Consider the following 21,293-nt stretch of genomic DNA (forward strand, 5'->3'; position numbering starts at 1 on the left):
TCGGCGCCGCTCCCCGCTGTCGGGCGGGGAGGGCGGCCGGAGCCCGGGGGAGGGGAGGCGCAAGGACATGGGCTGGTTCTGAGCGCCGGGGGAGGGAAGCCGTCGTGCGTGTGCCTCCCTAGATTTTAATAACTGTTTGTTGTTGGGTGGTGTAGGTTTGGGTTTTTCTGCCCCCACCCCCCGCGTTTTCCAACAAGGCGGAGGGGAGAGCGGCCCCCAGCGCGCTTGTATGGCTCGTCTGCCCCGGAGCGCCCCTGGAAAATAGAACCCGTCTCGGGCCAGGTGACATCCCCCAGCGCCGCGCTCGCACTCACGGGAGCGGCAGGGGCGGGGGAGCCGCCCGTGAGGACATGGAGGGACCCTCGGGGGAAGCGGAGCTGCCGCTCCTCACGGTGAAGCACGAACTGAGGAACGGTGAGCGGGCGGGCCCGGGGGTCGCGCGGGGGCGGAGGGGCCGGGGCGGCCCGGGCTGGGGAAAGTGCTGCTGAGCAGGGGGCTCCGGGAGAGTTGGCTGGGACCAGTAGGGAAATCTGAGCGGCGGGGGGAAAGAGGGGATGAGCTGGAAGATAAGGGCAGGAGCGTGTTCGATGGGGGCGGGGAGGGGGCCTTCTCTTATTTCTGAAGAAAGTAGTTCACTTCGACTTCTGCTCCGTGCCTGGCTCCCCTGTCCCACTTCCCGGTGGTATTTGACGCTTTTGAAGGAGATAAAGGGTAGTCAGGCTCTCTATTTATAAACATTTTTATTTTTTTTTTTTAAATTGTGTATTTCACCGACTTCTGTGCCTATGTTGGGGGGGGCCCGGTTTGTTCCAGTCCTAAATTAAGTCGTTTTATGTGACAGCTTTTCTCTGACCTCGGTGAAATGCCGGAATTGTAGGGAGGGGAATGTGCCAACACGTAACCGCGGAGTTATCTGGCTTTTCAGTCTGTGGATCTTCTTGTAGCTCGGTAGTTATTGACGACCCTCTGGAGTAGTAGTTCAACGTGTGAAATTGGTATGACCTTTAAAGATACAACAGAAATTCGCCGTTGTAGGCTGTGTTGGGGAAGAGCTTTATTTCTTTTTAGTAAGAATTCTCTGCTTCTCAGAAGTTTCCAGGCAACTTGGACACTGCAGTAAATCTAAATTTTAATGTTAATTTAGAACTGCGTGTAAAACATAATCACAATGTATATTGATTAACAGTGAAGGTGCTGTTAATCCATGCCCTTCATTCCTTTTCTGTCATCATCTTTTTCTCCGTGATGAAGTGACGGTAAGCATATGATGCTGTTCGCTGCAAAAGTTTGAGAGAGCTGCTCGCCGGGTTAATGTAGTTGACATTGTCGAACGGGCCAGTGTGGAAGGGAGGTGCTGGTGCTGGGTCTCCTCGATCGCGTTCTGCCTCTCGCCGCGCTGTCCCTCGGTCCTGGGGTCGGGGGAGCTGCCCCAGGGGAGCGCGGCTATCACCGCTGCTTGGCGGGGGCAGGAGGAGGAGGGGAAGGGAAAAGAAAAAAGGCGGTCTCTTGATAACTACAGAAACCGAAGGGACTGTAGTTTCCTTCTTTCAAGCAGAAGCAAAAGAGCTGCTGGAAAACGTAGTTGTTTCGATAGGTGTTGCTGCATTTAAGTGTGGAAGAGGAAAAGGTAAGGGGAAAGGAAGTGGGACCCACCAATCCATTTACATAGCTATGTCTAGAATTCTTTTATAAAGGTTCAGAACACTTGTCCCCGAGGGATTGTTTTTTAAAGATAGTTTGGGGAATAAACACATTTGTATAAACTAGACAAAGAACTGTCTAATGTAGCATAATAAGCAACTGATTTTAATCCTGATCATATAGCTGTATGAGGTATCAATTCTCACTTTTATTTTAAAAATTGTCAACCTTACTTGTGTTTTTAAGATTCTGAAATTCAGTTTAGTACGAATAAGTTGCTTTTCCCCTCCTTGTTCTCTTCTCCATATTCAGTGTTTTGAAAACTGCTTTCTGAAAAATGCTTTCTAGCAATGACTTGTCTATTTCTGGAGCACTAGGGTGGAGGAGGGAGCTGCTCTGTCATGTACTCCTGGGAGACTCCTACTCCTGAAGGTGTCAATAGTGTCATTGCTATGCAAGACTTATGGCGATACTGTTTTCAGAACTTGTCCATACAATGCACAGAGGTACACTAATTTGAGGAGAAAAGTTGCAGTCAGCTTCTGTTAATACAGAAATATATAAAGCTATAGGATACTTTGGATGTTCAAAGGTTTTTTTGTACTGAGTCTGGTTGTGTGAATGCTTGACTGCTGGCTGGGGTCAACCCACCACATCTGTAAAGCATGCAAGCATGATTTTTAAATTTTGCTTCATTTTGTGAAAGAGTCAGAGGACAGGCAAGAACTAGAATTTGGAGACAGCAGATCTTTGTCATTCCTAAATATGTTCTATCTTACGAATATCCTTTATTGTGCAATTTGTTTAGATTCCAGTGCTCCCCTCATCTCTGTTCTTTGATGGCGCTAGCTCTGTGACTAATTGAATCGTTTAGAATTACATATCGAAAGTAGCTGTCAGTTGGCTGATGAAAAAGAGGTCAGTCTCCAGAGTGCTTTGAAAGAATTTACTATTGTAGTGGAAATAGTGGCTTCTTTGAGAAGGGAGTATCTTATTTTCATATTGTGGAAGCTGTTACTTGAACCCCATGGTAACAAGGTCACTAATTAAAATCAACTGAATGCAGGTAAACCCACAGTTAACACTTTGCATTTGCAATTACTTGGGATTGCTCTAAAAGTATTAAAAGAGTTAGGGGACAGACGTTTAGTATCGTCAAGTGTGTAAGTAAACATACTTTAGAATTTGAATTTAAGATGAAATGAGGATCTTAATGAAACAGATGATTGTTGTTAGCTCCAAGCAAGTATGGTGGCATATGAAAATGCATTAAGTTAGAGCATATGCAGTGCTGTTGCTACATAGACAGCTGATTGTTAATCCTATCATACCGTGGCTTGGCTTCTTCTAAACTTTGAAATTACAATGCTGGCTTTGATATGTAGGGTCAGGTTTAATTTTAGCTTTATATCTCATAGTCTTAGAGCCCAGAGATTCGTCTGTTGTATGACCAAAAAGTAATTGCTGGAAAAACATCATTTGATAGGCATGTAGATTGGATCTTTGATAGGGAAGGAACACTTGAGTGCCTCTGTGTGATACCATGTGATGTACTTTGTTACAAATACTGGGCACTGCTCTGTGTGTATGTGTGTGTTGGTATGTGATGTTCCGCAGATAAGACAGAGCAGTGACTTTTAGGACACATATCATTTAATAATGATATTCTCCTGATGTATTAATCAAGTTTTTTCCCTAATGCCAAACCATTTTCGTTGTTGATGGAAGGCTCACAATTCAGTTGCTGCAGAATAGTTACCGTCTTTCTTGTCTCACTTTGGGAAGGAAAATGAATTTTTGGGGAAAGTGGAATCTCTTTTCAGGAAGTAGAAGCAAAAATAGGCCAAAGTTGAAATAGTAGGAAGTGGTGATTGTCTCTGATTTTCACTGAAGCTCTACAGTGAAAATAATAAGAAAATTACCTTTTCCTTTAGCATTTATTTCTAGAGTCTTGTAAAGGGAAAGGTTTTATTTTTTGAAGTCTAACTTCCAGAGTTAATGCAACTTTTAATCTTTATGCAGACCGTAGAAAATACATATTATTTACACTGAAAAAAGAACATTGTTGCATCTTAACATTTCTGTTGCTTGGTAATGCTTCAAAAGTGAGCAATGGCAAACATAAAGCCTATCAGAGGAAACATTTTACATGACGGAGAAGGATGGACAGAGAAGAAAAGGCTTGTGATATCAGAAGATAATAAGGAAACTGAACAGTTCAGAGTGATATTTCCTCCCCACTTCCTCTTGTTTCTGAAAAAAAGGATCGAAGGATCCTATACTTTAAGTGTGTGTGAGTGACTGCATAGGAGGTTGCTCATCTTGTGGCATGAATGTGGCATGAACTCTCTGCTGTGCCCAGGGGAGGCAGAGAGTACCAAAACTGGAATCTTGAAGGGAACTTGAGACATTCCATGAATGTATGGGCAGTGAGCTCTATATACTTGGTTTGTTTTGCTTTATGGTGTTGTTCTTTTCCTTTTAGCAAGTCTATTTTGAAGAGGATGCTGTATTTATTTTAATGTTATCACAGTCTTTGGGCTAAAGAACTTGCTTTAGTTTGCAGGTTTGCCAGACATGCATGAGAAAAGGCATGTATAGCATAGAAGTTAATTAAGCAATGGCCTGCAGAACTCCAAAGGCAGAAGAATTTGGAACTTCCCCTTGAGTCAAACTTATAATTCAGTGTGAAATTATAAAAGGCTTCAGGAAGTAAATACGTGGATTATCTAAAGGGTTTAATAATGCAAATTCTTAGTTATACTTTCTTGAATGGGAACTTAAATTAGAATGGATATATTGGTAAACTGGAAGGTTCATGTTACATTCTAGGGAATTGTGAAAATTATTATGACTAAAAAACATGATGAATCATGCACTGAATAGTGAATTCAGTCTTCACTGTGGAGGTACATCTGGCAACTGTATTTTATTTTTTCTATTTTTAAAAGGAAACTTTTAAAAGGAAAAAGGAAACTTTGAGACTTCAAAGATACTTTTAAAATAAAATTTTCTATAAGACGGATTTTTGGTTTTACTTACAGTATACAGATGTAGTATGTTAATGTCATAATATTACATACTAAACAATATATGTAATATAATGAAGAAATATATCATATGTTCATATTGTTAACAATGATTTTCTATATTGTTTAGGGATTGGAAGGTACTAATAGTTGGCTATTTCAAAGCTTGAATTGATTTTGCTTCTGCTTTTCTCTTTTGAGCACTAAAATGTATGTTTTCTTGCAGTGGGAACTGCAAAAGAGTATTTTAAGTTTATTAATCATATTTAATACCGCCTGAATCTCTGGATTTTATGCTTTACACTATCAATATTTTCTAAAAATACTTTGTAGTCTAGGAATTCATTGTTATTTATCTTCTGGTAGCTTTGATTATGAAGGACGGTTACTGATCTTTCCTGGGTTGTGTTTGTGGTGGTTTTTTTTTGTTGAGTGGGATTTTTTTGTTTGTTTGTTTTCTTCCCTCCAGGCATTGGAATCTGACAAATGTGACTAAAATGATCTATACAAGGGTACTAGTGGTGACTTTGCTGTCATTATTTCAATGATGTTCTATAAAACATCTAAGGTAAATGAGGACTAATAGTTGCAGTCTTCATTGTCAGCCTGTGTATTAGCTCTGATCCAGTGTATTCCAAATGTGATGGTTTAAAAGCTCATGTTTGATTCCACAAAGGAATTAGGAGTCTTACATACCATGTTAATATATCTTAGGATTTTTTTCAGATGGCAGTTCAAAGAGCACTTGATGGAATTCCCTAATCATGTAACAAGGCCTGGGTATCTGAGGATGTGTTTTCCCAATATATTTTTCATGTAAATATTTCTGTTCTATCCCCATCATTGCATAATTTGGTATCTTATGGTAAACATGCTCTCTGTCTCCTCCCCCCCCCCCACAAAATCCCAACAATGAGGTGCAAGTTCTATTGAGATTTCTTTGCTTCTGACTCAGTTTGTAGATTGGCAGATGACCTGGTTTGTGAAAGACTCGTGTTACATGCAGTCAGTTTGTTTGGGTTTGTGTTTTGTTTTGGGATCTATTGTGACTGTTTCCTCTTCTCATTTTTCTTGACATCTGTAAATATTTTATGCTGACTTGGGCAGATGGTTATAAAAACTCTACCTGGGAGAGGATAATTCTTAAGTTTCCTGATTAATGACTGGATAAACAAATGCATAAATGCACATCAACATGTAAGTTATCAGTTATCAGGCTCTCTTTTTGTTAATAAATTAATTTGTATTCTGTTACTTTTGATGCTGTGTCCAATGCACCTGTGACTGAATTTTTATGAATGTTTTCATTCATTGCTAATGATAGAGAAAACTGAAGTTAATTCATGTCTTGTACTTAGATGTAATTTTTGTTTGAGAAGAGATGCACAATCTTTAAATACCTAATTGTTTCAACTCTGTTCAATGCTAGATTATCTATTGCAATTCTATTCATTAGCCTCTTGTCTAATTGCATCTTTTGGGGGCTTTTTTTTTTTTTTGCCATTATGTGACGTATAGTGTTGCTTACACATTAAGTTTCTAGCTGACCGTGGAGGTACCTGTGGGTTCAGTCTTGATGACCTCATAATGATTCAGCTCACAGTAATGATAAGCCTCACAGTGAAGTCACCTCTGTAAAAGAAAAAGGGCTGCTGCTGAATGTGAATGGATCTTAACATGGAGCATTTTCCAGTTTTGGCGGCTGTGAGTTTGCATCATTAATCTTAGCTATGTGAACTTTTATATTTATTTCAGCTTTCTATAGGCAAGTAATATCTTTGGTGGGATAGTCTTCTATCTTCTGTTTTCTTGATGGTAATGACAGTTTCTTATTGTGTTTTCCACAGCATTCTATACTTTTAAATTTCCACATACTGTATTCCATGCAATATGCATGTATACTGTTATACATACATGTATACATATATGTATACATTCTATATTAGCTATTACTTCAGAGGTCTTTGGCTGTGTGAAGTTTGGCTTCCAAGCCTTCTAGAATGGGCAGCTTTCTGAGAGCTTGAATTTTTTTCGGACTTTTTTCAAGTTTTTGAATTTTTTTCTCAGCTCGGATGGTCTTACCCTTAAGCATATAATATTCTGGAGAATCAGCAGTTACCAGCCCAGTTACCTTAACTGATACCTGGGAGTTCAGAGCAACATGAATTGTGTGTTCTTTTGCATGTGTTCGGAACTCTGTGTGTGTTTCACTTTTGCTCTACATTCTTTCTTTTGCCTAAGAAAAATATTCTTAAGATCTTATGGTTTTTAAATTCCATTTTAAGTTTGTGAGGTAGTACCCTGAGCTGACTTAATGGTGCCCTTGTTCTGTGGCCTGACACTTACTAGGTGGCGATGGTCTCTCAAATTTCAGGACGTTTTTACTTACTTCAGAAATAGTTCTAAATTTCTGTAACCAGTAACAAAGTATAACTCTATATAGCAGATAAACAGTATAAAGTATGCATTTTCTTCATTGTCTAACAAATAATCGTTGCATAGTTTCTATTACATGGTGTAGGGTTCTTTTTCCCCCTCTCTGAAAGGAGTGTGCACCCCCTCTCCACTATGAATAAGGTATAAACGTAGAAGTTTTAAAACAGCATCTGTTCTTTGATGCTGTGACTTAAGTAGATCAGTTAGATGAGTGGAGATTTGCCATTCTCTGAAGTAACAGGTTAAGATCAAATTGATACTAATAGTAGATATTGCAGCCTAATATTTGGAATACTGCAGAATGTCATCTGTTTAATTTTCCTTCTTGTTTTCTCTATTCTTAAAATTTACCTGAGGGTCACTGTTCTGCTCAGTAAAACTGAGAATTGGTCTTGTGTTGCAGAGACTAGCAGAGATGAGTTTCAGCTTTCAGACAGAGCTTGATCTAGTTCATTAGAGGAAGCTCTAGCTTTGTTTGTCTCTGATTCAATACCTATGTACAGTAGAGTCCAGAAACAGAGAACAGAGCACATTTTAACTTGAAAACAAACCCTGTTGAATTGTTATTTCTCAAGATCATAGAAGTGCAGTTAAAAGCTTATCGAATCATTGCACACTACTAGCTTGCACAATTCTTAGTTCAGTCTTGGCCATTTCAAAGTTCAGGTGTAGTGCAGATGGCAGTCATGTCTCTTACATCATCTGGAGATCCTCCATCAAGGAGAAGTGTTATTCTGGATAAACAGGCTTCCCTATTTCCGGGGGACTGAGAATGGCAGCACTGGTCTTTGTGAACTGGTGTCACTGCATGTAGAGGGAGGCTTGTCTTTGCAGTGGTAGTATTTCTGTATATTTCCTTTCTTTCTACACTCAGAGGTGATGATTGTGACTAGTATCCATGTTTCCTCCTTGTTTTTATGCACGCTGTGATGTCCTGGCCTTTCCATTCACTATTTGTTTCCGAGTTGATGTGTTACCTCTTGCTGTTGCCCTCAGCTGCATGCCCTCTTTAACCATGTTGGTGCAGTGCTAATTGGTGTGAACTGCAGTAGAACATTGTTAAATGCAGGATTCTTCTAATTGTGCCCCTATGCAGTGAGCTAATCTCTAAGGGGATCCATCCCCTTTTAGTGTCATGTGTAGCTTCACATTATTTGTGGAGAAACTCTCATCTTGTTGACTTGGGCAGTACTTCTCTTCCTATCCAAAACTTGTTCCATTCTTTGGAGCGTTTCTTTAGGTGATGTGTCCAGACACCTGAAGAAAAAAGTGCATGGAGAAGTAAATTTTCTGTTTCTGAAACTACTTTCTGTGCACCAATGTACATGCCATTGCAGTCTATACAGATAAACTGTGCAGTTTGCACAGGCAGTTGTTGGGTTGGTTTCTGATACAATTTCCAGCACAGTGATGTCCATGAGGTGTGAGAAGCCTTTTGCTGTTCTGTCAGTCATAGTAGTAGCAGTGGTGGTCTCATTGCAGTCCTTCAAAACATCTCAGTCTTGAAAAAGTTTGTAACTGCAGTGAGCATCCCTGGTGGAAGGTCCTCCAAAATGGTCATTCAGGTTCCTGGGAGTGAGTGGTAAAGAGACTAATTGATCCTTTGAGATTTATACTTCTGAAGGCAAATTGGAGGAGATGTTGGAATGAGAACTTTCATCCTGGAGAAACTGCACTTCAACTCTGCTAGGGTGTCAAAGTGCTGCACCTGCTTTCAGCAGATGAAGACAAAGGACTGCTCTAGGTGTGTCATTAGAAAACAGAAACAGGCTTTTCAGCTTGCTTTTCTTGCAGTATGACTTCAGAGATGGTCTGAGTGTGGCAACTGAGGCTCTTGGAGCAAAACCATTGCCATGTGGCAGCAATGAGAGGAGCACTTTCTGGGAATTGTTAATCTTTTCTTATAGCTTTGGAGATTTGTTATTCTTATTTTTTAATTAAGGATAATTTTACTTCTTGCTTTATAGGGAGCAATTGTGAGAGAGTTTTCTCAAGTGTCCTATCATATTTGTGTTATGCAGCATCCTTTAGCTGTCTTGTGGGATGGCTTTTTTCCTCAGTATAATGTAAAAAGAATGATGTTAAAATGAATTATAATATGTTTATTTGTGGTGTGATTTTCTCCTTTTACTATGAAAATAATATTAGAGTAACCTTCAAGAAATATATTTTTTTCTTTTAGGATAAGGCCATTAAGCATCCTGAGTGGAAGTAAAAATGGAATTAAGTGGAGAGTGCAAAATTACAGCTCACACTGAAACAAGTACATTGTAATTCAAACTAGATAGCGCTCAACTTTTTATTGTGTAGCCTCATGAAAGTGGAAAAGGTTTTACTGCTGTTATTGAATGTGAGTTTATGGTACAGTTTAGATTAATGGATTGAGTTTTAAGACTTGATCTCTTTTTAGAATCACAGCCCACACTGCAAATCTTCAGCATATTACTGGAGATACAGCATTTCTCTGGGTTCTAGTCTTCCTATTGAGTTCCAAGAATATGGCAGGATTATGTTTTACTTTCTAGAAGGGTGTTTAATTGAAAAAACCTTCTGCTGACACTCTTAAAGGATGTGAGATAGTAACACCTTTCTGGAGGAGTCCATTGTGGAAGATCCACATTGGTGGATCTTGAAGTGAAAACTTTCTTTCCACCCTGAGTTCAGCACTTAGTTAGCTGGTGTCCAGACAAGTTCTGTGTACTGCATCTCTGCAATGATGTCTACTCCTTTGTTAAAAAATGGGTAGTCTAGTCCTGGTCTCTAGAATAGTCTGTGACTTCTGATGTCCCTGACAGGAAAGACAGTGTTTTGAAAGTGATTATGTTGAGTACCATTTTCAGTACTTGTTAAGAAGAGTAATGTGTAATAATAAATTGTTTGAAGATAGTTTACTTTCTGTGGCACAACATACCCTAATTGTATAGACACTAACTCAGTCTAGGTTTGCCTTACCTTCTGTGACTCCTTTATTGGCACATGAGTGTGGCTTCCTTAGTGCTTTCTTAAGCAGTGACAATGATGTAGCTCTAGCAGGAGTATTTGTTCTGTTTGCAATCAAAGGTAGTACAGCAAGCTTCAGTTCAGCTCCTGTGGTGCATATTGACTCACTTGCTACTTGATGTTGCATTCTTAATTGTGCTTATCAAGCTGCTCAGTAAAGTGGATCAGGGAATTGAACTTTGATGTGATTTATCAAACTTAGTTACTTTTTGTCTTGCTGATTTTTAGCCTGGATCATTTCAGTGAGGGCTTTTGCTGAATGGTCTGCAATCATGTTGATGCAAATTGATGCATAATATTACGATAGGAATGAAAGATGGCTTTCTTATAGGAGTTAGGAAAGGGGGAAAAAAGGCAATAGACAGTAAACCAACCCTGCAAACCCGTTTTTTTAAACAGAGGTCTTTGCATCCCTGCTTAGAAAAATCTATGTTAGACAAAATAAGTACTCAAAGTGGTATAGATTTGTATAAACATAGAACCTTCTGCTTTTGGACTGTGCAGCAAATAACACAACTTTGTAGCAACTTAGATTTTTCCATATTTGTGAGTTATGTAGACTTACGGTCATTTCTACTTGATGCTCATGGAAAGTCTTTAACAATCCTGTGTTAAATGCATGAACAGTTGTTGGAACTCTGTCTTCTCAAACACCGTATAATCCAAAAAAATAAGAGGATTCAGGGTACTAGGGCTAAGGGATGACCTTATTGCTGTCTGTAACTATGTGATTAGAGATTACAGACAAGGTGGAACGCTTTTCAGAAGTGCCCATTGATACACTGGAAGATGGTGTATACAGACTAGATGGACTTCAATTACTGTTCTGTTATTTTACACCTTTGAGAGCACTGATGGCAGCAAGAAAATTGCTTTCTCTTGCTTTTCAAGTTGAATACAGTATAAATTGGGATGTCTTCTTAGCACTACTTATTTAATTCATCTTATCTAATTCAACTTAGTTTTACTGAGGCTGTAGTATGATGTTAGAGTGATATTTTGGTATACTACATATCTGATGTGATTTTTTTTTTTTTTTTCCCCCTTCAGCAAATTTGACAGGCCATGCAGAGAAAGTTGGCATTGAAAACTTTGAGCTCCTGAAAGTTCTTGGAACAGGGGGTAAGATGCACTATTTTAAAGTTAAATGTTTAAAGCATTGCTCTTATGTGTAATTTTGTTTTCTAGCTGAGGTTTTGGTAATTGGAACATTCTTTAAGAGGACAGCACTTTTGTATTGCATAACATATTTTTTTCAATTTTTTTTCCACACATCATAAAAATTGGAGGTCCCATGTTCTAGCACAGCACTTTTGAAGATTCCCTTTTTTTAAAAAAGAAAACGTGGTTGAAAATTTGTGACAATTTAGGTTTTTCACAAACTATATTCATCTGAGTTAAGACATGATTTTGATAATTATGTTTTCAGAGTGTGTTTGGGGGGAAAAACAGTAATTTTAATATGCTACTTAATAAGATGCTCCATTTTTAAACTAATTTAAGTTTAGTGTTGACTCCATAACTCTCTATCCTAGTCAGATACTAGTGTTTTTAAAGATGAATAATGTTCATTGTTGCGTTGTGGGTCTCAGCATAAGGTTGGAGATTTTTGGGATATTGTGGGATTACTGATGTAATGAACAAAAAAATACTCCTTTGCTCAAGGGACACAGAACCCTATATATAGACTAAAAGTAATGGGTTTTATTCTTTTTAGGGTATTTATACTTTTTATTTTTTGGTCAGTAGTAAGCCAGGTGCATTGTTGAGTAGATTGGGATAATCATAAATGTGGACTTTCATCAAGGTCTGCAGGAGTTTTATGCTGGTTAAATGATATTAAATTTTTGGGTGTTATCAGCCATTAACAGTTGGCAGTGAGGATGTAATTCTCTAAGACATCACTGAAAAGAGCAAAGGATTTTGATTTTCACTTCTAGCTGTCGCATAGATTCTTTTAGAAATTAGCTGTTAAATCATCTGAGAGGATATTTTTCTGTTTCTGAAGTGAATTTTTTGAAGTTTAAATTTAACATGCTAAAAAATTGAAGCCTTGCTGTTAAATTTCAATAGTAGTACAAGGAAGCTTTAATATTCATAGATAAATGCTGCATATTCCTAGGTAGAATCAGTCATGATATTCTGAAATGGTCAGTGTGGATCTGAGTTGGGTTGACCAAAACGAAATTATAAACGATTATGCAGTTAGGTGAGGATGTCTTTCTCTCCCGCTGATGAAAACGTTCATTGGATTTATAATTTTTTGGAATTTTGTTTGTTACCTTTACCATTGGTCTGAGATCATGCTAATATTGCAACTATCACATTCGGGTTACAAAGTCAGTTGGTGGTTTCGTAAGAGTCAGTCTTCATGTTCCTGCTAGTTCTGACCTTCTCCTGTACCCCTGAAATAACCCATCTTTCTGTTAAACTGTTGTCAATCATTCATTGCTGCCTTCCTTGTCTTTTCTTTATGAACACATCAACCAGATTTTTCTTGGCTTGGAATACTCTTAACCGTAGCGGGTGATCGTTAGGCTTGCAGTGCAAAGCTATTCTATTCACTCAGGTTAACAGGATAATTTGTGAGGGACCTTATTGAGAAAATGCTACTTCAGTGGATTGACTGTCTGTGTGTATGTGAAGTAAAAAAAGAAGTCGAGTAAGCATGCCTGTCTGACTTCATCCTGCTCCAGTAGTCTTGCTGCTCCAGAAATGTCTTTCTTCTAAGCAGATCTCAAACTATTTCAAAAACTGACTAAAAGATTCCTGCAAGCTTTAGGATTCCAGGGACTCCTTGGGCATTTGTAGGAAGAATAGTTGGCATTTGTTGTGGTGTTTGTTTGGTTTTTGGTTTGGTTTTGGATTTTTTTTTTTTTTTTTTTTTTTTTACTTTTTTGATATACAGTTTTGACCATAGCCTGAGGTTTTTGCTTCAGAAATCTAGACCATCGGGGCAGTAAAGGAGCTTTGTTCAGTCTCATGCACTATGATAGCTAAGACTCATGGACTAGACGTGTCAGAGGTTGCCATTAAGTGCCTGATCAGAATGGAGCTAGTTCTCTTTGCTTTCAGGTAAGTGATCATCTGTCAGTTGGCAGTGTTTGCTGTCACATGGAATTGCTGTAAACAAGATTCTGAGGTTGGACCTCAAAGAGCTCCCTTAATTGCTTGACCCAGGACACAGTCAGTTATACCTGCATCACCCCTGCTGGTGATTCATTCTTAAAAGCCTCCAGTAGCAGAGATTCTGCAACCTTCCTAAGATGTTTTTGCTGATTAAGTTTAATTTCCTAACTTGAGAAACATTCTGGTCATTGCTATAAGCAAATAGACAAAAGGCATCTTTGCTCTGGTAGAGAAAGCTTTATCCTGGTATGAGCTTTTAGGTATTATTAATAGTACTATAATATAATGAATGCTAAGTAAAACTGTGATGCAGTTTTTAAAATGCTTCACTGGAGTTATGCAGCATGCAGTCTTTTCAAAGCAATACTTAATTGGTCTACAGTAATGCAAGGGAGAATGTATTGAAACCTCACAGTTACATTTAGTGGTGACTGTAGATGCTGTTTAACCTAAATACAGTATTTAAATTATATTCTGCTATGATGCGACTGGAATAGCCATGGTAGATACTTAAAACATGTTAAATTGAATTATACTTTGCTTAAGGATATATAATTTTGATAGTTTCTTACAGACTCAGTGGTGATTCTTTTCAGGTAACAGCAGTGAAGATTTATTTAAATCTTCATTATTAAACTTTGTTTTAAAAATACAAACATTTAAGATTGTTAGAAATAGTATCTGTGGGTTGGTGTTTCTCTTTTGGAAGCCATTTTTTGTCATAACTTTTTTCATACTATGGCTTAGCATGATTTCATACTTACTATTTTCTTTAATTTGAATTCCTTTCTTACATTCTTTTGCCTGTTTTTTTTCTAATATATACACTAAATTGGAAACATGCTTGTTATATTTTGCTTTTTAGTATTAAAACTGTGTCATATTATATGCTTTCTTCTTTTGACCTGAGTCTCAGTGGAAAGACAAGGAAGCAAAAGTCTGAGTTGGGAGTAGTAATGGAATACATTTATCCATTGAAGAAATCGGTAGCACTTTACATCAGTAAAATGAAATATATGACAGTGTGCCACTGTTAATGAAGCTGTAAATAGTGTACTTGTTTCTCTGGGAGAAAACTGTTACTGGCTTGACTTCTGACTGGCCTGTGTTCTACTCAGTATACACTTTTTGAAATTGCCTATGTGCTTTTCTCTTTCTCTTACGGTTTAGCCTTGCTAATACGGAATTTTCACATTTCCTGTCCATGTTCGTGTTTCCAGCTTGTCCCTCCTATCTAGTTAAAGCTTTTCTCCCTGTGACAAAGAAAACTACAGTCTATTCTATAGAAGAAGGTTACTTTTCAGCAAAGTAATCTAATTGGTTCCCAAAGCCAGGAAACGAGCAACAGGAGAAGGTTGCTGTGTTGATTTATGCACGCCCACTTGGCTTATTTGCTTCATTCTTTAAAAATGTGTTTTTAAAATAACAAAACACTGTAGAGTGCATTCTGGTTCATACATTTTTCTACCAACGGATTACTACTTTTTTTCTAGTGAACTTTAATAAATGCCACTTTTGTTCGCCCTTTCAACTGTTGTTAAAAAGAGACAATAAAATTGGTTTTTGAGCATATGCACTTACAATCCATTCTGCCTTTTGAACTTGAGTCCACTAATGAAGACAAACAATAATGAGAAACAAGAATCTAACTACCAGATATCAGAGGATGTTTTATATATGCTCTTTTGAATTTAAGTGCTTATGTGGGAAGGATATTCACGTTATATGTGGAAGATCCTTATAATCTGAAGGATTTATTCATATGAAGGGAACAAAATTAGTGGGATGAATGTCAGATTTAAATAACCATCTCAAAAATCTTGTTATACAAGAACATATAATGCAGTTTCATCTAAGAGGTCAGAAAGTATTCTGATAAAGTTAAGACTGTGAAATGAAGTTAGTTCTTTCAAAGTATATTGAAGAAAATATAAAATATTCTCTCAAAGAAGGAGGAAAAAGAAAGAAATGGGGATACTGTGCTTAGGAGAGGGAGACAAAATTAGTGAGTGCCTAAAAATAATTCCAAACTCCAATTAAATATTTTACTTCTGCTTCTGCTGAGGACAGCTAGAATGTATTCTGAATGGTAGGTGGGATGGCTAATTGAAGACAGGGCTTGGAAATGGAAGATTAATTTTCTGCATGGAGGACAGACTGAAAAGGGGGGGCTGTATTCAGTCTAAGAACCTGGACAAATTTGTCTTTTTCATACACCAGAGAATTCTGAAAAAATCTGAACATCAAATTGGAGATGAATAGCAAAGATTCTTATTGAACTGGAATGTCAGAGAGAATAGCAAAAACAGTCTTACATTTAGGAAGGAAAGGAGAAAATACAGTAATTTCACGAATACAAGCCGCACCAATTTGACCAAAATTTTGGTGGAAACCCGGAAGTGCGGCTAATATTCCGGGGCGGCTAATCTATTAACAAAATTCTAAAAGCTGCCAACACGGAAGTGAGAGCCCGCGGCAGCCCCAAGCCAAGCTGGAGCCCGGCCGGCCCCGGCAGAGGTGGGAAAGCCTGGCAGAGGCGGGGCCAGCAGTGTGGGGGGCGGGCGGCAGAGCCTGAGCCAGCAGGGCGGGGGAGCCCGGGAGAACTGGGGCTAGCAGTGCAGGGGAGCATGGCAGAAGCAGGAAGGCCGGCGGGTGGGGCTGCCTGGCAGCGGGGGAAGCCCAGCATAATCGGGGCCAGCAGCGTGGGGGAGCCCGGCGGTGCGGGGGCCTGCAGTGCCGGCCAGGGCGAGGAAACGCGGCGGCGGTGCAGACGGGAGGGGGCGGCCGGCGAGCCTGGTGGCGGCGGCGGCAGCCCTGCCGGCGGGGCGAGCGAAAGCGGCGCTCGCGAAAGCGCCGCTCGCGAAAGCGCCGCCGCGAGCCGCGAACCGCGAGCCGCGAAAGCGCCGCCGCGAACCGCGAGCCGCGAGCCGCGAAAGCGCCGCCGCGAACCGCGAGCCGCGAACCGCGAGCCGCGAAAGCGCCGCCGCGAACCGCGAGCCGCGAAAGCGCCGCCGCGAACCGCGAGCCGCGAAAGCGCCGCCGCGAGCCGCGAGCCGCGAGCCGCGAGCCGCGAGCCGCGAGCCGCGAGCCGCGAGCCGCGAGCCGCGAGCCGCGAGCCGCGAGCCGCGAAAGCGCCGCCGCGAACCGCGAGCCGCGAAAGCGCCGCCGCGAACCGCGAGCCGCGAAAGCGCCGCCGCGAACCGCGAGCCGCGAACCGCGAGCCGCGAAAGCGCCGCCGCGAGCCGCGAACCGCGAGCCGCGAACCGCGAGCCGCGAACCGCGAGCCGCGAGCCGCGAGCCGCGAACCGCGAACGCGCCGCCGCGAACCGCGAGCCGCGAACCGCGAGCCGCGAAAGCGCCGCCGCGAACCGCGAGCCGCGAAAGCGCCGCCGCGAACCGCGAGCCGCGAACCGCGAGCCGCGAACCGCGAGCCGCGAGCCGCGAACCGCGAACCGCGAGCCGCGAACCGCGAACCGCGAGCCGCGAGCCGCGAACCGCGAAAGCGCCGCCGCGAACCGCGAACCGCGAGCCGCGAAAGCGCCGCCGCGAACCGCGAACCGCGAGCCGCGAAAGCGCCGCCGCGAGCCGCGAGCCGCGAGCCGCGAAAGCGCCGCCGCGAACCGCGAGCCGCGAGCCGCGAAAGCGCCGCCGCGAACCGCGAACCGCGAGCCGCGAAAGCGCCGCCGCGAACCGCGAGCCGCGAGCCGCGAAAGCGCCGCCGCGAACCGCGAACCGCGAGCCGCGAGCCGCGAAAGCGCCGCCGCGAACCGCGAGCCGCGAACCGCGAGCCGCGAACCGCGAGCCGCGAACCGCGAACCGCGAACCGCGAACCGCGAGCCGCGAACCGCGAGCCGCGAACCGCGAGCCGCGAAAGCGCCGCCGCGAACCGCGAGCCGCGAACCGCGAGCCGCGAAAGCGCCGCGGGGCGGGCGCGGCGCGGGGCGGGCGCGGCGCTCGCGAGGCGCGGCGCGGGGCGAGCCCGGCGGCGGCAGCCCTGCCAGCCGGGCGAGCGAACGCGGCAGCGGGGCGGTGCTGACGGGAGAGGGGGGCCAGCGAGCCCGGCGGCGGCGGCGGCAGCACCACCCGGCCACCCCGCCGAGCCGTGGCGCTGAGCTGGGCCACCCGGCCCCGTCGGCAACCATGAGCGGGCCGAGCCTGCCTGGCCCCGCCCCGAGCCAGTAAAGCCCGCTATGCCGCGATCCTCTTACTAATTGGCCAATTTGTGAAAGCTGCGCACGGATTCTCGCGACGAACGAAAGTGCGGCTAATATTCGGGGTGCGGCTTATCTATTGACAAAGACAGCAACATTGTCGAGGCACCGGGGGTGCGGCTTATAATCCGTGCGGCTTGTATTCGTGAAACTACTGTACTATGTTAGTTGTTCTGACTTCTGCAAACTTCAGCGGTATGCAGTACCTTTATAACAATTTTTGAAGAAAATTATTTACCTTAATTTTTTTAATAATTAAGATTTAATGATATCTATATCCAGTGGTGGATTGTCTTGCATTTGAGAACTGCCTTCTAAAAACTGACATGCTTTAAAAATGAGAAAAAAAAGTTAGGCATGTATTATCTGCCATAACTATTAACTGTAATAACATTTACTTTTTTATAAAAAGGTAAAAAAAGCAAAAAAGAAACTAAAGCATCTTCAACTGTACTTTATATCAGCATTTTGCAACTTACCCTCTCCTGTCACTTCTTGCCTTTCATATTAATCATCACTCACTTGTTTAATGGGAGAGGGAATTTATTCTCAGAGTGATAATGTTGGAAAAATTCCAGTAATGATTCTTGTCTATCTGATATCTAAGGAAAGGTGACAGAGAATGCCTTGTTTTTGACAGTTTGGTCATAGACAATAAGTTGGAAATATTTAGAATGCTATTATTTGTGGTTTGTTAAGGTTTCTGTTTGGCTTTTTAACTCATTTTTTGCTGCTAGAGCTATATGCTTTTCTAACTTTGTCACATCCCAGTTTTTAATTCATATGGACTGATACTAGCACAGGGAGAGTTCTACCTCTGAATTCCTTAGGCAGATTAAATGTAAATCCAAATTGCAGAGCAAAGATGTTGTGAGGCATATATAATACAAAGGTACAATGAAATGTATTCAAATCCTTCAATATTTTGTACCTCTGACCCTTTTCCTTTGTAGTCTTGTGATTATTCTTACAGTAAAAAATTCTTACATATTATTCTGACGGTAAGAAAAAGTTCTCTGAGAAAGAGGTGTAGCTTATATTAGCACTTGAAAAGATTAATTTTAAAAACACTGGATGCAAGTGTAAAGTTTTGGTGAATTTAGGAGTCCACAGAAACCATCCAGTGTGCTATAAACAATAAGGATTGTGCACATTTTTCTCTGCAAGAATCAGCTGGTGTGATGCAATGCCTTAATGTGCTTGCATTTGTACAGAAAGAAGAAAGAAGCAAAGAATGCTTCATATTTTTAACTCAATGTCTTTCAGCAAGTGCGTATTTTCTAATGACTTGCTAAATTGTTACTTAAAATTATATGTATTGCTATGAATATAGTATTTATATAATTGTCTAAGTATACTTACATGTGTGCTTATATACACTTACGATATATTACTGTGAATTTGTATTCATTAAAGGGCAGTAGTAAAAGGGAAGTTTTAGCACCCAATTATATTTTTCTGTCTCATTAATTGAGTGCAAATTTGTTATTAATTGCTGGTCTCTTAGTCATCATAAAGGCTGATAACTGTTCTTTAAATTATTTGATTTCTCTTAAGCTGTGAGGTTAGTCTAACAAAGTTTGTGTCTGTGTATGTATTATATAGTCTTCTAGTTTTTCTATAGTTGAATGTATTTTCAGTGAATTTTGGGGGGTGGATATTTGGTGATTGTGTGTTTCAGCTAGCAATATATGCCCCATAATGAATATTTCTACCTTAGCAGTAGATGAGATGTGTGTGAGATTTTATGAGAATGAACATTAAAATGTTGTTCTTTGAGAAATTAAAAAAGAAGTGCAGTTGTCAGGTAAGAGTATTGCAATTAGCTTATGTGCTCTCTCCTTGCTGCCACTCAAATAAATTGCTTTTGCGGTGTTGTCTTTTAAGTAGATTTCTTGTGATCATATCAGAGATTCTGGTGCTGAATGTGTTATGAGTCATTTGATTAAAATAGTGCTACTTAAGATTTATTCTCATAAAAAATGCTGAGAATCGTCATCATTCTGTCAGTCTTTTTCAGATTCCTGAAGAAACGATTTGTACCAGGGCAAAACTCAATGTTGCAAAGTCTTTTATGGCAACAAGAGTATAGTTTCTAGAGATTCTTACAGCTATTACACCAACCAGATAATTTTCTGTGATACTACATGTAAAGCTGTAGTAGTTACTGCATTCTCTCACTTACAATGCATTATTACATGCTTTTATAAAATGCGATTTAAGATACAGGTCGCCAAGTGTTACAATCATTAAGCTTTTGTTCATTTTAATTTAGGTTAATGTTCTCCAACATTTCTGATAAAATCTGTTTCCTGGAGATGAGTAGCTGGTGACCATTCAGTCTGGCTTACGCATGCTTGAGATCTTCTACTACAAAGTTGGAGAATGCAACACAAAATGTCAGATCTTGAGACTGTCCTGCATATATCACAAAATAGAAAGATGTCACCTATTTTGATTCTGTTTGCCATTCTTGGGATATATGTTATGAAAACTTATTTTATGAAAGCTCTTTTTGCAGATAATGAGTTCTGTAAAGAAGGGAAGCATGATTCCTTAAGGTTTGATGAGTCAAGTAAAGAACTTCTTATAAAGAATTGTTCAGTATATGAACAGTAACAGTTTTGTACACTCACTGATGTAGAACTTGGATCTAGGAAAAAAGCTCACATGTCGCATCATATCTCTATTTCCCGTCTGGAAAAATCCAGAAAGATCTGGAATTGTACGTGATGCTTATTGGGAGCTCTGTAGGCTATAGCATTTTTAAGGACCAACTAAATTTGAGTCTCACATCAGGATAGTATACACTTGTCCAGTGTATTTTCAGGTTTGAGATAATTTGAGCATTCTCTTTGAGAAAGTAGTGTGAAGGTAATTACAAGGGTTGGAAAAACAATGGGCTGGTTAGTTTTTCTGTCTCATGATGGCTTAAGGAGAGGCTTACAATGATGGTTTCCTTAGTGAGCTTGTAGCAGCCTACAGTTTGGAGTCTGCCTGAGCCAGAGAGTCTCTTTAGAGTTTGGCAACACTTGCTGTGCTTTCCCCTCAGGGATTTATGTAATCTTTTTTTTAATTCATCTGCATTTTTGATAGCTGCAGTATCATGGAACAGTAGTTCCACAGTTTAACTGCATATTTGTGTGCTTTGCATAGTTTTTAATACTAATACCTAATGATATAAATTTTTGCCTTAGTTATTCTGTTTCTAAAAATAATGAAAATTTGTTCTTTACCAACCTTCTTGTAGTTTCTGTTTTTTTCTCTTTTAACTCTCTATAATCTTCTTAAGTACTTTTTCAAGCTAAATAAAATATGGAAGTATATTGCGTTTCCTTCATGTTTAGATGAGTTCTTATATCCTTTCCTAATGTTTTATATTATTTTTTTTTCTGATGGGAGCAAGGTAGGTGGGGACAGAAAACAGAAGCTACCAAAATAGCGTGCTTCATTCAAGACAGGAGCACACAAAGATTTCTACCACAGCGTAAGGGATTTCTGGGTTTATGTTGAAGGTGTGGGTACATTTGTGTCATCACTTCAGTACTTTCCTTGAAGTTTCTGACATTCTATTTGGGGATGTCTTTGATAGCTTCAGGTATTTTCTTCCCCTTAGTTCTAACTCTGTGTGCGATTATGATACTTCACGTGGATTGCGTGTTTACTATTGGACATTTTCTCTGCCATTTTATTTTTTTCAGCTACTTAGTATTTTGATACTGTGGTAGAGTTTTCAGCAGTCAGCTTCAATTTCTGTTGCTTTGGATAATTTACTAAACCAAGCAAATTTTTTTCCTCACTGCTCATATATGACTGAATCAGGCAGGATGAATTCTTGTGGTGACTT

At 40.7% G+C, this 21,293-nt stretch overlaps 1 protein-coding gene across 1 annotated transcript in view; it reads left to right on the forward strand.

Moving 5' to 3' along the window:
* Positions 1-2: 2 nt before the first annotated feature.
* Positions 3-21,293, forward strand: part of RPS6KA5 (ribosomal protein S6 kinase A5) — a 79,059-nt gene continuing 57,768 nt past the window's right edge. The window contains exons 1-2 of the mRNA XM_033062084.2: positions 3-414; positions 11,157-11,228. Coding sequence (XP_032917975.1) covers positions 351-414; positions 11,157-11,228 — 136 coding nt within the window. The 5' untranslated portion in view covers positions 3-350. The remainder of the gene's footprint in view (positions 415-11,156; positions 11,229-21,293) is intronic.

This window comes from Catharus ustulatus, chromosome 6 (genome assembly GCF_009819885.2).
Source record: "Catharus ustulatus isolate bCatUst1 chromosome 6, bCatUst1.pri.v2, whole genome shotgun sequence".
Taxonomy (NCBI): domain Eukaryota; kingdom Metazoa; phylum Chordata; class Aves; order Passeriformes; family Turdidae; genus Catharus; species Catharus ustulatus.